The 17,433-nt window shown below is 37.6% G+C and overlaps 1 protein-coding gene and 1 long non-coding RNA gene across 2 annotated transcripts in view; one reads left to right on the top strand and one right to left on the bottom strand.

Moving 5' to 3' along the window:
* The window catches only part of AHR (aryl hydrocarbon receptor), a 44,410-nt gene extending 42,196 nt beyond the window's left edge, over positions 1 to 2,214 (top strand). Inside the window, exon 11 of the mRNA XM_010984649.3 lies at positions 73 to 2,214. Within this exon, the coding sequence (XP_010982951.1) occupies positions 73 to 207 (135 nt within the window). The 3' untranslated portion in view covers positions 208 to 2,214. The remainder of the gene's footprint in view (positions 1 to 72) is intronic.
* LOC116154001 (uncharacterized) overlaps positions 1 to 17,433 on the bottom strand; it is a 100,439-nt gene that overhangs the window by 9,385 nt on the left and 73,621 nt on the right. The gene's annotated exons all lie outside the window — the stretch shown is intronic.

The following is a 17,433-nucleotide window of genomic DNA, read 5'->3' as shown; positions in this document are numbered from 1 at the left end:
TAATATAGTTAATGGCTTAAGATACTTGAAAGGGTATGTTCTAATAAGTTGCATTGCTGTGTTTGTTTTCAGTTTCAGAATGGAGGAGTTTTAAATGAAACCTCTCCAGCTCAATTACCTAGCATAAATAACACTCAGACGGCCACCCACCTTCACCCGTCAGAGGCCAGGCCTTTCCCTGATTGGACGTCCAGTGGATTCCTGTAACTTCACCTTGGTTTTTGATTCAATTAGCATGTCAAACATCAGAGTGATGAAACGGCCAGCTTTGGACATCAGCGAGTTCACAGGAGGCCCTGAAGTATGTTCTCCCTGTTATGCCAAACCAAATTTTAATGTTTTTATAAAAGGACTTAAATATCAAAATTATGTATACTACCGTCATTAAAACAGAAAGGATGCTGCCACGAAGGAGTGAAATACCGTCTGTATTGTACATTGTTCTGAAGTAAAACCATAGAACACAGGACACTTTTAAATAAGAAAATTCTCTCTGTTGGGATTATTTCTGTTGAATAAAAATGAAATGCTTTTGAGTTTTGAACTTCTAGATTCTTAGTAGTATACCAAATATGAACTATTTCCTTTTATTTTTAGCTTCTGCTTTTACCTCAGATGTTAAAATGAGTGGTTTGGTGCTTTTATAAAAAGCTAATTTCAGTGCTCCCCTCCTTCCTTGTTAATGCAAGTGCCTCACAGTTTTTTCTACCTATAACACTGTAGGAGTATATTTTATATAAAACATTCTTTCTTTTAAAAATTAATAACATTCTGCACACAAATATTATTGGTATTTCTTAAATTCAGTCATGTTTTAAATTAATCTAGGCATGTTTTAACTGCACTGCTCACCCACTTTCTTCAGGTTAAGGGCAAATAATGATTGAAAAGATTCTTTATTACATAATCTAGTTGCTTCTAGACTTTACTGTTGCCATGTGCCTTACGTTGAAATATTTCAAAAGTAAACTATCTTTCCAAATTATTTTTTAATTATTATATAAATGTTAAGACAGCAGAACTAAAATTTCAACAGTTTTCAGAAGAGATAGACCACCATTTATCTTTACTAAAATCTCCACCATGATAGTTGAATGTTGCAGTGTAGAAAATCTGCTGTTAAATGCAACCTTGTTATTAACTTAAAATGAAGAGAAGCAGCTTTATTTTTAGCTCTTTAAATAAAGTACCCATTTCAATGTGTATAAATTCTTTAAAACCTGTTTTAGATCTATAATCCTTTAAGATGTAGTACGTTGACTTTATAAATTTCACTTCTTAGTACAGTGGAAACTCTTTTTCTCATATTTGAGGAGTGTTAAGATTGAATATAGCAATGTTTGGTGCAAAGTATTGGTATGAGTGGAAGAATACATGTAGTTTATAATGAACAAAACAATCTGTAAAATATTTTCAATCTTTCCTTTAAAACTAGTGCATACCTTATATACGCACATGAATAATTGGGTCATAACGTAATCAGTGTGTCCTTTTAAGAAAGCAAATAATGAATCCAACTGCGTTTAAAAGTTGGTATTAAGAAAAAGACAACCATGAGTTTCTCTTAACTTCAAATATTAGGTTGTCTGTATGATATAATGACCTTTATTATCAGTGAGGCAAATTAATCACCCTACTAACTTTACCATCTTCAGGTTGACTTATAAGTGCCACCATCTGCCTTTCTTTTACTTAAATATGACATCTGAAGGGCACAGAGACATTTTGCATGTATTGTATAAAAACATGGAATTCCAAACTGCAATGTATTATTAAAATATACCATTTTCTTTTATATACATTAACTTACTAAAAAAAAAAAGTGGCTTCAGACAAAATATGTCAGCTCTATGCTTCCATAGGTTCAAAATTTTGACTGAAAATGCAGTTTAAGTGTTGAAAAAACAAATTTGTCTAAAACATTTCATAATTTGTTTCCAGCATGCAGTATCACTAAAAATTTAGATCAGTGGTCTAGATTAATAGTCCATTTTTACATTTAAACCATTAAAAAGTCTTCCTATAAACCATTTTTGTTAGTTTCTTCCACATGTTATTGGATGACTTGTTTAGTGGAAAAACAGTCGTTTTGAATTGTGAATATGGTGACAATTATACACTTACAAAATTTAAAAATTTTAAAGCAATATTGTATATTTTTATCTATATAAAGTAACTAAAATTTATCTAAGAATAAAATCACATTAAACCAAATACACCTTTGTCTGTATTGCTAAGTGCCAAACAAAAAAAGAATGCTTTGTGTACTGCTATATTGAGGGATTTATTTTTAGATGATGTGCACTTAAGGACGTGGATGTTTCCCTGTGCCAGGTTGTTGTTCTTACCTGAAGACTTAACAGTGTTCCAATGTATTATGTGGCTTTCAATCATTACCATGCACAGACTGGTGTTTTTCAGTATTACTACATTTTAGGTAAATGTTCTCATGGGTGTTCTGTCCTTCAAGATGTTACTGCTTACATACGCCACACATACATTTTTGTTTAAAATATGATTTATAATATCCTTACTTATCAAACAAAATTGTATACAATAATATATGTGGTAATAAAATGATCACCAAGTATGAATAATATGTTTTAATGCAAATTCTTCTCTCTGGTCCAAATAGATATTTATGGCATAGTATTATAATTATGTTAAATGAAGGCAGTCACAAAATTTAAGGGCAGGTTAAGCCAGTAATTCATAAACTTCTTACAGTGTTCTGCCCCTGGATATTTTGGCCTTTACCTGAATATAAAAAATAGACTCCACATAACTTCCTAGATTAAAGTGCTTCTGAAGTGGACTGTTGTTTTAAACCTTGTATTATCAGTGTTATAGATGTAGTGGCGTGGTTAAAATCCAAAATCCACTTTAATAGATAACATTTTAAGAATATTTATGAAAAAATTTTAAAATAACCAATGTTGTATTTCATGTTTAGACTAGAAAAGTTATTGCCCTGACTTACGTCTCTAACAAATATAAATGACATATGAAGCCGTTGGTGTTCAATTCATAAGTATCAAACACTCACCAGGAATTGTGCAGTTAGAATTATTTGAAGAAAAACTCCTGAGAAAGTTCTCATTCTGGTGGTGATGTTTTACATTAATTTTACATTTATTCTTAATAATCACTAGATAGCTTTCTCAACAACTCAATAGAAACATAGCAAGTCAGCATCATACTTAGTCTTTAATTATTTGATCTGAAAGAGTCAAGTAAAAATCCAGATAATCATTATTTCTGATCTCTGCTTTCAGTCAGTCAAATGACTTCTATCAGCATAAATGACGTCAACTTGCCACCTTGTCACCAAGCCTGTCAAACACTGACCCAGGGATGTTAGCTACTCACAAGACTGGGGAGTCTCTGTTTTTTTCCCCAGTGTCCACAGATGACCAGGCTTCTAGTTCTAATACAGTCAGGCCATCGAAACCCCATAGTGTGTCCTAAGTGTCTGTACCTTTACCTCCACACACCACTATCCTGTCTCTCAGGCCAGCCTCCAGTGTGAGGAAGGGAAGTCCCCCTGCCTCCGAGATTAACACCCTTCCTTTCCAGTCCTCACACACTCAGCTTCTGCTTCCCTTTTCCAGAGTCTCTTCTCTCCTGTAGGCGTCCCTGTGTACAGGTCGTCCTCTATCCCGGAAAAAAATTACTTTTCTCACTGAATTATTTACTTGCCTCCCTTCTCCGAAATATTTTTCACCTCCTGAAACCTTTTGTTTTCCTCCCTTCTATTACACTGCTTTGTTGAAGTTCACTTAACATCCTTTCTAGCTGATTCTCCGTGACCCTGCACCCGAACCGACTGCACCCTCAGCGAACTTCTTCCTTCTGTTAGCTTCCATGATTCGAGCTGTCCCGCATCCTAGGATCCCTTCTCTTTCCTTTGTGAGCTACTCTCCCCGCCTCCCACCTGGCAGCAGGCTTACTTCTGAGCACCATGTGTGGTTCTTTCTCTACATGCTGTCCCTTTGGAAGCTTCTTCATTCTGCAGCTGTTCCTCTTACGATGAATCCCCTCGAAATCTGCTGTCTCACCTCGGCAAAGGGGTGACAGAACGACACCTTCTCTGACTGACATTTGTGGAGCCTCCTTTCCCTGTAAGAGCAGCACAGCAAAGCTACGCGCACAGACCCTGGAGTCAGGCTGCTGGCTTCAACACACACACGATGGGGATCGTTGGGGAGGTTTCCTACTTTCTCTGAGCTTGAGTTTCTGTTTCTACAAAATCAGAGTAATAGTCATACCTGCCTCACTGAAGTGTTGGAGGAGTCAATAGTTTACGTAAAAGCAGCTCCCAGTGGCCAAACTGGAACAACTGAACAACAAAATAATAGCATCAGATGACAACCCAAAGAAAAATACATCCATGAGTCCATCCTGGTACACCTAAGTGATTGAATAAATAAATAAATGGGAAAGAAGGGGTAAGTCTTTCTTACAGAAGAGTCCCTATGTATATGGAACTTAATACTCCTCCCCTTGAGTGTGGGTTAAACTCAGCCACTTGCTTCCAAAGCAGAGAGTACAGAAAGAGAAGAAACTACATCATAGAAATCTGGCAAGCACTGCTCTAACCAGGTGATCCAGCTTGACATCAGGGCTAAGTCACGGTGTTCCCCCTGCTGGGGTGCTATGCTGAGCACCCTTCTGCTCTGTGGGATTCTCAGAAACACAGAACCCCAGTCAAGTTGTGAGAAAATGACCAAGAAATGCAAATTGAGAGAGATTCCACAAGACTCCTGGGAGTATTCTTTAAAATGTTAACATCAAGAGAAACAGACTGAGACACTGTCACAGATCAAGGAAGACAAAAGAGGCATGACAACCAAATGCAAAATACGATACTCTGTCTCCGATTGCGCTCTGCAGTAGAAAAGGGGCCTTGTGTACTGCAGTGGTCTGTATAAAGTTTCGTTAATAGTATTGTACAATGTGGCTTCCTAGTTTTACCCGTGTAATACACTCCATTCAGATAAAGCTGGACATCCTAATGCATGTGTAGTATTTATAAATTTATCCTCAACTCAATTTCCCCATCATGCTGTATCTTCAAAAATTTTTAAACGACCTACCTGTTGACATTTTAGGATACTAAAATCTAATTTGGCATAGAGATTTAGAACCAAGACTGAAATCTGAACTAGGGTAACGTGAATTCTGATGAAATGAACGTCTATTTTCAAGAGTGTCCATTTCCATTGTTTTTAAAGACACTTCCTTTCCTCCTCATTGAATCAACTGACATGTAGAAAATCCAGACCAGTTTTCTTTGAATATTGAGCGATTCATTGCACTTTTAGAAAATTTTTCCTTATTGTCAACAACTGAATGGTCTGAGATTCTACCCTACATTCAAGCTACCAGGTTAGCCAGGTGCAGTTCCGTGGATACTGGCAGAGACATACAACTCTTGGCTCAGAGGCAAAGGGCAGTTTATTACAGTAACAGCAGCCAGAGCATCAGCACTGTGTTGGTTCCCCACAAGGCAAGGCAACATCTTCACATGCAGTTACAGGAAAGGAACCCTGAACTTAGGGAACGCAAATCTTTCATGATGGCGGTACCCACTCCTGACCCTTTGCTCTGAAGGGAGGCACTCTCACTACCTTCTAAGGCTGGGCTGTTCACTGTACAAACATCCTTGAAAAGATTGTCCAAAACAAAAGAGGCAGTCACTGCCTCTGCCTGCAACACGTGTAGAGACACAAGTGACCCTCGGAGAATAGTCTCCAGCACTTACCCTGATGTGTTCTGCTTGCCCTTTTAAGTAAAATTTTCATCCTTCCTCTTTTGACAGCCTCCCTGCTCTGACCAGAAACAACTGTTATTTGACCAGGGGGAACAGGACAAACCTTTTCCGGCCTCAAGTTACAGGATCCTGACTCTCCATGGAAATAGCTCTGAAACCCTGACTTTATGTCTCTGCTCCAAGTCAAGTCTACCTTGTAAAAGGCGATACACCACGATGTTTAAGATTCAGGGCAGGTACATGGATTGAACGCTGGCTCTGCTCCTTTGCCAGGTGCGTGAGATGAAGGGCTTAACCTTTCTGTGCCCTTGTTCTCTCCTCTGTAAAGAAGATGACCCTACCTCATAGGCTCTTTATGAGAACCAAGTGAGATAATACACGCAAAGCACTCAGCAGTCACTGACACGTGCTGGAAAGTGTTAAAGAACTCTTAGCGCTGATTGTTCTGGGGTCTGTATTAGTTAGGGTAAAGGCCAACCCGGTGTAATAGAGACCAATCAATGCATTGTTTCAAAAATAGACTTCTGTCTCATATAAGTGGACTCTGCTCCACAGCGCCACCCAGGCTGGTGGGACAACTCTTCCATCCTCAATATGCTCCAGCCAATGCCTTTGCCAACCAGGAGAAAGGGAAGGAAGGGACTTGTCCAGGCCAAGGGTCTTTTAGAGCCTAAGTCAGAAGTTGTACATACCACTTCTGTCCACCTTCTCTACCCTTGAATTTAGTCACATGCTCACAGCTGGCTGCAACCATCTGCCCAGCAACAATTCTGTTTCTATGGAAAAAAGAAGAAACAGATTCTGGCGGACAACTTAAAGGACCCAAGGAAAAATAAAGAGCACCTTTTTATCCGTTTGAATTTTGAAGCTACTGAGAATGTGTGAGTGTGTGTAGAGGCTGTCACCAACCCAGCCTTTCTACTATGAGGACAATAAGGAGTAAGGCAAGAGGTTAGAAGCCCTCATCTGTTTTCATGGAAACCTGAGCAACAGGAGAAAGATTTTTCTGTCCAAAACATGACTACCATCACATCATTACTATTATAAGGTAACCTCATTGGTCAAAACGTCTGTTAAGGGCCTTTTCCATTGTCAATTATTTTGTTCAATGCCCATGCGATGCAGAACTAAGTCAGAGTTTAGACTCAGAAACAAAGATTTGTCTCTTCAGGCCAACTGCTGAATAAACTATTTCATTTACCTCTTTGTGCTGCCAGGAAGCACAGAATTCAGTTTTGTACTCAGTGTGACAGCTTCCCTCCGCCTTTATTTCAGGCAAAGTTGTTTGTGCTTCTGCTTTACTTCTCTCCCCGCTTCGTCTGTCATTTCCCTCTTGGTATCATCACTTTTTTTTTTCCAGTTTTCATGTAAGCTGTCTCAAATTGTTTTAAGGCAGGATATAAATTATCCTTATAAAGATACAGTCAGTAAACGCAGTGATGTAGGAAAAAATGTTGAAGAGAAATATGCTATCCATAAGTGCTTTTAGATGAAATGTTGGCAAATTAAACTTGGCAGCATTTACAGGAGAGAGATTGGCTCAGCAGAGAAGTAGCCTTAAGATGAAGGGATGACAACTATGAATAATGGTTTCAATCTGCCTTTCCAGAGGCTGGGACATTTTTTTCATGATCATTCTCTTGTGACACTGCTAACTTAAAATTATTTGTGCTATTAATTAAATTCTTTTCTCTTTGGCCCCTCTAATATTCCCAATCATAGTGTCTTATATCTTCTATTTCCTATCCTACAGATTACCTGCTTTCCTTTCTGGACCTGAGTAAACCAAAAGGGCCCAGAGTAGAAAGACTTGGGAGAGTTGATGTGTGCTTACATGCAAAACACAGCCTTAAAACCCCTATAAATAAGTAGATGAGACTGTGGGCAGATTATAAGTGCGTTCTTTTATAGGTGAGGTCATATCACAACTTGAGTCATTACTCACAGGCTGATGAGAAAGCTCAAGTTACACACTTAAAGATGAGAAAAGTGAGGTCAAAGAGGCAAAGGCACCTGTTTGGGTCACACAGGCATTAGTGGGTACAGAATCTAGACTTGGCATCTCTGAATTAAGAGAACTTTAAAAAGAACATCTTCTAACAGCCACCAAGCATGTGCTTTGCTGGATGCTTAGGCCAGGCCATCTCATTGACTCTATATCCCCATGAGGTGAATGTCATTGTCCCAATTTTACACAGGATGAAACTATTTTAAAAAGCAATCAATATTTCTTTTAGGTTAAGTTTAGTAGTGCTGAATTCTTTTAGTTTTTGCTTGTCTGTGAAATTCTTTCTCTCTCCTTCAATTCTAATGGATAGTCTTGCTACTTTGAATATATTTTGCTACTCTTTTCTGGCCAGTAGAGTTTGTGTAGAGAAATCAGCTGAAAGCCTTATGGAATTTCCCTTGTAACTAACTCTTTGATATCCCACGCTCTTGGATTGGAATAATCAATATTGTTAAAATGGCCATACTACCCAAAGCAATTTACAGATTTAATGCAATCCCTATCAAATTACCCAGGACATTTTTCACAGAACTAGAATAATTCTAAAATTTATATGGAACCACAAAAGACACCAAATTGCCAAAACAGTAGTAAAGAAAAAGAATGAAGCTGGAGGACTAATCCTCTCAGACTTCAGACAATACTGCAGAGCTACAGTAATCAAGACAGCATGGTATTAGCACAAAAACAGACATAGATCAATGGAACAGAATAGAGCCCAGAAATAAACCCACAGACTTACAATTAATCTTTGACAAAGGAGGCAAGAATATACAATGGAGAAAAGACAGTCTCTTCAGCAAGTGGTGTTGGGAAAACTGGACAGCAGCATGTAAATCAAGCTTAGAACACTCCCTCACCCCATACACAAAAATAAACTCAAAATGGCTTAAAGAATTAAACATAAGACAACTCTATAAATCTCCTAGAAGAAAACATAGGTAAAACATTTTCTGACATGAATCTTAGCAATGGTCTCCCAAGGCAGTCTACTCAGGCAATAGAAATAAAAGCACAAGTAAACAAATGGGACCTAATTAAACTTATAAGTTTTTGCATGGCAAAGGAAACCATAAGCAAAACCAAAAGACAACCTATGTAATGGGAGAAAATATTTGCAAATGATATGACTGACAAGGGCTTAATTTCCAGAATAAGTAAACAGCTCATACAACTTAGTAAGAACGAAAACAAATAACCCAATCCAAAAATGGACAGAAGATCTAAACAAATTCTCCAGCGAAGACATACAAATGGCTAACAGGCAAATGAAAAGAATGCTCAATATCACTAATTATCAGAGAAAGGCAAATCAAAACTACAATGAGGTATCAGCTCACACCAGTCAGAATGGCCATCATTCAAAGTCCACAAACAATAAATGCTGGAGAGGGTGTGGAGAAAAGGCAACCCTCCCACACTGTTGGTATGAATGTAGTTTGGTGCAGCCATTATGGGAAACAGCATGGAGATTCCTCAAAAGACTAAAAACAGACTTACCATATGATCCAGCAATCCCATTCATGGGCATATATCCAGAGGGAACCTTAGTTCAAAAAGATACATGCACCCCAATGTTCATAGCAGCACTATTTATAATAGGCAAGACATGGAAACAACCTAAATGTCCATCGACAGAGGACTGAATAAAGAAGCTGTGGTATATTTATACAATGGAATACCACTCAGCCATAAAAAAGGAATAAAATAATGCCATCTGCAGCAACATGGATGTTCCTGGAGAATGTCATTCTAAGTGAAGTAAGCCAGAAAGAGAAAGAAAAATACCATATGATATCACTCATATGTGGAACTCCCCACCCCCCAACAAAAGACAGCAATGAACTTATTTACAAAACAGAAATAGACTCACAGACATAGAAAACAAACTTATGGTTACCAGAAGGGAAAGAGGTAGGAAAAGATAAATTGGGAGTTCAAGACTTGCAGATACTAATTACTATATATAAAATAGATAAACAACAAGTTTATACTGTATAGCACAGGGAACTCTATTCAATATCTTGTAGTAACTTATGGTGAAAAATAACATGAAAACAAATACATGTCTGTATATGTGTGACTAAAATATTATGCTGTATACCAGAAATTGACACAACATTGTAAACTGTATTTCAATTTAAAAAAGAAAGAAGGAAAAAAAAGTAATCAAAACAAGATGGTTGTGGTAGATAAAATAACGCCCTTCCTGCAAAGATGTGCATATTCTAATACGCAGACTGGATAGCAAGAGGGTCTTCATAGATGTTACTATGGTTAAGAACCTCGAGATGGGAAGGCTACCTCTATTACCGTGGTGGACCCAAAGAACCACAAGAATCCCTATAAGAAGAAGGCAGGAGGGTCAGAGTCAGAGGAGATATGATGACAGAAGGAGAGAGAGAGAAAAAAAGAAAAAGAGGGGAGATTTGAAGATATTTTCTGTTGGCCTTGAAAATGGAGGGCCACAGGCCAAGGAATGCAGGCAGACTCTAGAAGCTGGAAAGGGACAGGAACCCAATTCTCTCCTAGTGCCTTCAGAAGGAAGGCAGCCCTGCCGACATGTTGATTTTAGGGCTCTGATCTCTGTTAATTTATACCGATTTCAGCCGCTACATTTGTGGTAATTTGCAACAGCATCAATAAGAAACTAATACAGTGGTTATCTATTTTAAGATGGCAAGGGAGGCATCTGGAAGAAAACATTTACTTCTCCATTATAATCATATCCAGAGAAGTGAAGGGTTATTCTCGGTCCCTCTCCCTGGCCGCTGTGCAGGAGAGGACCAGGAAGGTCTGGCAGCATTCCCCATCCCTCCTTTCCACCTTCAGAGACATCTGGACTCCCAAAAGAACCTCCACTTGATGATCGTGGTGCCTGATGGGCTCCAGCCTTGCCTTGGTTTTGCGAAGAAATGCAGAAGAACCTAGCCAAGGCGGAGTTTATTACAGTTCTGCCTTTTCCAGATGTTTAGCGCATGTCAGGAGCCAGGAAACACATTGCTTACAGCCCCACATGTGTTTCTGGAGAAGGGTCCTGACAAATGTGTCTGGTTTTTGCAAATAACCCAAAAAGTTGACGGCCTGGTTCCTAGAAGAAAAATAGCTCTACTGTAGTCAGTCAGACATGACACAAGCGGTGTCAGTTGTACATCTTTAAGTGTACAACTTAAAATTAATAAAGCCATTTTGAGGATGCTATTTACAACTAGGCATCTTAGGTGCTTGTACATGGGGGAAAAAAGCATGTTTTCACCTATACTATGATGTTATCACACAGCAAGGTCTAAGGAAAGATGACTCAAAGAGTAAGTGACCCAGAACTGTCAGAAAGCTGCTTTTTTTCCTGAGCCCAGTGCAGCATGTATCTGTTCAGTGCTTTATCTGTACAGCAATTTCACATCCATTATCAGAACTGATTCTAACTACTACACAATAAGGGGTCTTTTATGAAAAGGAAGCATTCAAGAAGATTATTTAACACCACACAGCCAGTAACCAGTATAATCAAGAACTGTGCTCAAGTCATCAGACTTCCCAAGTTCAAACTTTTTAAAACGTATTTCCGGTTGGTCTTCAATAGGATACAGTAGGAGTTGAACCACTGATTTATCTACATGCATCAAGCAGTTAAAAAGCCCCTTGAAGTTCAGGTGCTAAACTGTGGTTTTATCTTCAGACAGCAAGGCAGGAATATCAGTGTGGAATCTGTTGAGGAATGACTAATAAGGAATTTCTACAGTTAAGGAAATTGAGGCTAGACCAGAGATAACTCATGCTTGTTCTACCTAAAGTGCCCCTCATTTGTCTAGTAAATTAATATAACCAGAGTTAAGAATAATTTGGCCATTTGACTGACCAATCTTTCAGGAGGTTTCTCTCCCTGATTCAAGTGAGACATGAATCAAATGGCTCCCACTGAACATTTGTATCAGCTTGGATATTCAGGACAGTTCTTTGCTCTTGACAGAACTTCACCTTTCCTGGAAAATTAATGTATGCTCTGCACAAAGCCCATTTACAAAATTTATTCTTACATTTGTGTACAAACCGAAGAAAAGTCCTAAATTGCACAGTGGACTTTTAAAAACAAGATATGAGAATACCTCAGTTTAAAACAAAATATGAGAACACTGAGATAATAAACTCCTATGTTTTCCTCAAAGTCACAAACTACAGCATTTGAAAATTCATTTAAAAATCAAGTTGCCAGATTTTATAGTACAGAAAAAAATCTGGACTTGTGATTATCTTCTATGTTCTACATCCAATATATAAATTTTCATTAGCCTCTGGGGGTTTTGAGGAAGCCACACTTTTTTATACCTGTTTGAAGTAGATTGACCAAAATCCTAGTCTGGCTATGTGTGTGCAAGAACTTTGAGTTAATGTCTAATGTTTTGTTTCCCAGAACATTCTTCACAATGACATTTTTAAAGTGATTTTAACCTTAACAGCACATTGAGTCAATGTCTTCAAAACTACAAGATGTTTTTCAGTGCCTGTTTTATAGAATATTAGTCACACCAAATGATAACATGTGGATTTAATGATCAAGTAAGTTTGGGAAACACTAGGCAAAGAAAAGTTAATCGCATCCCTTTACTAGATGTCTCTAACGCGTCACTGTGTGTCCTATTTTTCCAAGAGATGGAACTAGTATGCAGTATTTTCCAAACTTATTTGACACTGGAACCGTTTTCAGACCTCGTCACATGATGTTAGCATGCTAAGGAAAGTACATTGAGAAAATCTGATCTACGGGACAAGGTTTCCAGTTCTTCTCCTGAGTTGTTCCAGTGGCTCAGAGTTCGTATTTACAGATGTGACTGGAGCACCTACGACACACCCATCCACACTGCAGCTACCTGCCATTTCTCTGCCTAGGCACACAGAGCCCCTCCACCCAGGATCTCACTATGTGGAAGAGTTTCATGTTACTTCTATAGCAGAAGTGCTCACTGTCTCTTCTATCACCTATACATATATTACAGTCTTTTCTTTTGGCCAAGCTTGACCATCAAAACCTCTCTGTACTTCAGCCATGCGATTTTGACCATACACAAAAAGACTTTCACTGAGTTTTATTTGGGAGATTTTGATCTTAGTTTTCATTGAGGGGTGATAGGAAAAGCAGTCTTACCAGATATATTATGGCAATTACTGTAAGGATTGTGTTTAAGTCCTGTAGAAAAGATCCATGTGCTTTTTTTTAGTATTAGAACTAGGAAAACAGCATGTTTTCTCCTCATCAAACTGTAATTGACTCTCTTTTTGTTATGAACACCGGGAAGCTTAAAGCCAAACCAGGCACAACCAGATCAATGATGTATGCTCTTACAGACTGCAAGCTTGTGTTACATTCTCACCTCTCCCTCACTTGTGTTAACCTCTCACTCTATATTTTCTTTGCCATTATTTTGCAATACTTTTCTGTTCATGCTTTACTGTTTTATGTGTTTTTGTGTTAAATTTATTTTTCCCTTTTTGGAAAGATGTGATAAAAGAACAAAACAAATAATATAAGAAAGGAAGAAAAATAGTCCTGCTTCTAACCTTGATTACTAGAAGCTGTGGTACCAGATACAACTGATACTGGGTGAGCATTTAACATTTGTAGGTCAGTTTTGAGTACATGTTGGCAAAGTTCATGGCGGCTGATTTTTTTCTGGTTTTATAATGGTGCCAGCATACTAAACAGAGGATCCAAATTCTTCAGTCCTCCTTAATTGCTTCAGTTAAAAATCCATGAATATCTAAAGGTTTGACATCAACTACCAAGATAGTTAGGAACAAGGAGGTCAACCAGATGGCAATAAGGAGGCTCCTGAATTCCCCTCTTCCTATGGACACACTGAATCTATGGCTACACAAAGAGAAATTACCTTTGAAAGAAACTGGAAACTAGTGAACAACTCCTATACATCAGGCAAATGAGAAAATACCCCACATCAAAATGGGTAGGAAAGGCAGAGATACACGCTTGCCATAAACCCTACCCTTGGCACAGCACCACACAATTGGAAGGGAACTCCTAACTTCTCCTTGAGGAGCAAAGGGTTTGCTCCAACATTTAAGGCTCTCAACTGCGGGATAAGTCCCCAACACATCTAGCTCTTAAAGCCAATGAGACTTGTGTCTTCAAGACTACAGCAAACAAAGTACTGGTTGTTAATGGGCATGTAAGTGCTTGGTATGGGGCTATTCCCCCAGGGCTCAAAATACAGGGAGCAGGCAAACTCACTCATTTCCTAGTCTTTCACCAAGAAAAGTCCATCTGTATACTTTGAAAGCTGCCGCCTGAAGTTTAGGCTTTTAATTTAGCACACATATAGAGGCTAGCTGTGATGTTCCCTGGAAACCAGGGAAACCTGACTCCTGGTGGCCTGCTCCAAGTCACCAGTATCTCCCTGGAAGGAGCTTGTACACATGTTTGTGCCCCAGCTTTCACAGCTGCTACCCAAGGAGCAAGTCCCTGGTATGTCTGGCTCTGGTAGCCAGTGGGGCTTCCTTTCACAGTTCCAACAAGATTGTAGCAATCACAGGTACCCCACCTCCACAGCTATACACCTGGACTCAGTACATAGGAGGCAGGGAAAAAACGCCCATCTCCAATTTATCCCTGAAAGGGACTTAACTACATACACTTCCTTGTCTCTGAGGGTCTACATTCTAGGCACTAAGTGTGTTCTTCCCTTCTTGGACACTGACAGGTCTTGGCACACCCTCAAATACTGGGTACTCAACTAAACTACTCACTAAGAACAAAGAGGGCAGCTTGCTCAATCACAAAGTCTTGAAAGAAAACAAGGATCTCAAGCTGGACTGATTGATAAGGTTCATCTCCTATATGAAACCACTCTGTCAAAACTGGGAAAGGCGGCTACTTCGTTTTATGCACAGAAACCAACACAGACAGTCAAGGAAAATGAAGAAACAGGAAGGTGTTAAAATAAAACAACAAGATAAGTCTCCAGAAACAGATCTTAATGAACAGATATAAGTAGTTAATCTGATAGAGAGTTAAAAATAATGCTCATAAAGATGCTCATCAAAGTCAGGAGAGCAATGCATAAACAAAGTAAAAATTTCAACAAAGAGGGAGAATATTTAAAAGTACCAAAGAGAAATCACAGACCTGACAAATATCATAACTGAACTGATAACTTCAATACAGGGGTTTAACAGCAGAGTAGATCAACCCAAAGAAAGGATCAGCAAACTTAAAGACCAGGCAGTGGAATTCATTCAATCAAGGAAAAAAAGGAAAAATGAATGAAAAAGATATAGACAGTTTAAGGGACTTAGGGGACACCACCAAGCAGACGAAGGATTCCCTATCAGCAGACTTTTGTAGCAAACTTTGCAAGCCAGAACAGAGTGGAATGATATAGTCAAAATCCTGAAAGAATACAACTGCTGACAAGAATACTCTACTTCAAAGCTATCTTTCAAAACTGAAGGAAAAATAGTTTGCCAGTAAAGCACAAGCTAAAGGAGTTCATCGCCACCAGATCAGCCTTGCAGAAAAGTTAGAAGGATTCTTCAAGATGAAATACAGGGATGCTAATTAGTAAAATGAAAACCTGTGACAGTATAAAACTCATGATACAAGTAAGTATATAATTAAATTAAGAATACTTTAATGTTGTAAAGGTGGTAGGTAAATCACTTTTAACTCTAGTACAAAGATTAAAAGACATTTAAAATAACTATAATTACAATAATTTGTTAATGGATACACATAGTAAAAATATGTAAATTGTAATATCCAAACACAAAATGTGGGGAGGGTTAAAAACTAGAGCTTTTGTGTGCATCTAAAGTTAAGTTGCTATCAGCTTAAAGTAGACTATTACAGATATAACATGTTTCATGTAAGCCTCATGGTAACAACAACGCAAAACCTACAGTAGATACACGAATGATAAAGAGAAAGGAACATAAGCATATCATCACAGAAAATCATCACATCACAAAGGAAGAGAACAAGAAATGAAGCAACAAGGATTTACAAAACCAGAAAACAATTGACAAAATGGCAATAATATTAAGTCCATACCTGTTAATAATTACTTTAAATAGAAATAAACTAAATTCTCTAATCAAAAGACATAGAGTGACACAGTGGATACATAAACAAGACCCAACTATATGTTGTGTACCAGAGACTCATTTTAGCTTTAAGAACACACATAGGTCAAAAATGATAGGATGGGAAAATATATCCCATGTAAGCAGAAGCTGAAAGAAAGAAGGGGTAGCTATACTTATATCAGACAAAATAGACTTGAAACCAAAAACTGTAACAAGAGATAAAGAAGGTCATTATATAATGATAAAGAGGTCAATTCATCTGGAGGATATAACATTAATAAATATATATGCACCCAACATAGGAACACCTAAATATTTAAAGTAAATATTAACTTATCTGAAGGGAGAAATAAATAGCAATACAATAATAGTAGGAAACTTCAATATACCACTTTCAACAATACATAGATCACATAGACAGAAAATCAATAAGAAAATGAACTCAAACTATGTTAGAGAAGATGGACTTAACAGACATTTATGGAACATTCCATTCAAAAGTAGAACAGATTCTTCTCAAATGCACATAATACATTCTCAAGGATAGATCATACGCGAGGCCACAAAACCAATCCTAATCAATTTAAGGAGACTGAAATCATATCAAGCATTTTTCCATCCACAATGGTAAGAAACTAAAAGTCAATTGCAAGAAGAAAATTGGAAAATTCATAAATATTTGGAAATTAAACACTACAACTCTAAATGATCAATGGGTCAAAGAAGAAATTAAAGTGCAATAAAAATATCTTGAAACAAATGAAAATAGAAAACACAACATACCAAACTTTTGCTATGTAGCAAAAGTAGTTCTAAGAGAAAGTTCATAGTGATAAATGTCTCAATTAAGAAATAAGAAAGATTTCAAGCAACCTAACTTTATGACATAAGGAACTACAAAAAGAAGAACAAACTAAGCCCAAAGTCAATAGAAGAAAAGAAATACAAAGATCAGAGTGGAAGTAGCAGAAATAGAGAATAAAAAGACAATAGAAAAGATCAATGAAACTAAAGAGCTGGGTCCTTGAAAGGGTAGACAAAATTCCCAAATCTTTAGCCAGACTAACCAAGAAAAAAGACAGGACTCAAATAAATAAAACTAGAAACAAAATAGGGGACATTACAACAGATACCACAGAAATACAAAGAAACATAAGAGAATTCTATGAATAATTATATGCCAACAAACTGGACAATCTGTAAGAAATGGATAGATTCTTCGAAACATACAAACCACCAATACTGAATCATGAAGAAATAGAAAATCTGAACAGGCTAATTGCAAGTAAGGAGATTGAATCAGTAATCAGAAACCTTCCAACAAATAAAAGGACCAGATGGTTTCACAGGTGAATTCTACCAAACATTTAAAGAAGAATAATATCAATCATTTTGAAACTAATCCAAAAAAAAAAAAAATAGGAGAGGAGAGAACACTTCCAAACTCATTTTGTGAGGCTGGTATTACCCTCATACCAAAGGCAGACAGACATTACAAAAAAAGAAAATTACAGGCCAACATCTTCGATAAACAAAGATGCAAAAAGAATTAACA

Source organism: Camelus dromedarius, chromosome 7, assembly GCF_036321535.1.
Source record: "Camelus dromedarius isolate mCamDro1 chromosome 7, mCamDro1.pat, whole genome shotgun sequence".
NCBI classification, from domain to species: Eukaryota; Metazoa; Chordata; class Mammalia; order Artiodactyla; family Camelidae; genus Camelus; species Camelus dromedarius.
This window is presented reverse-complemented; position numbering and strand designations above follow the sequence as displayed.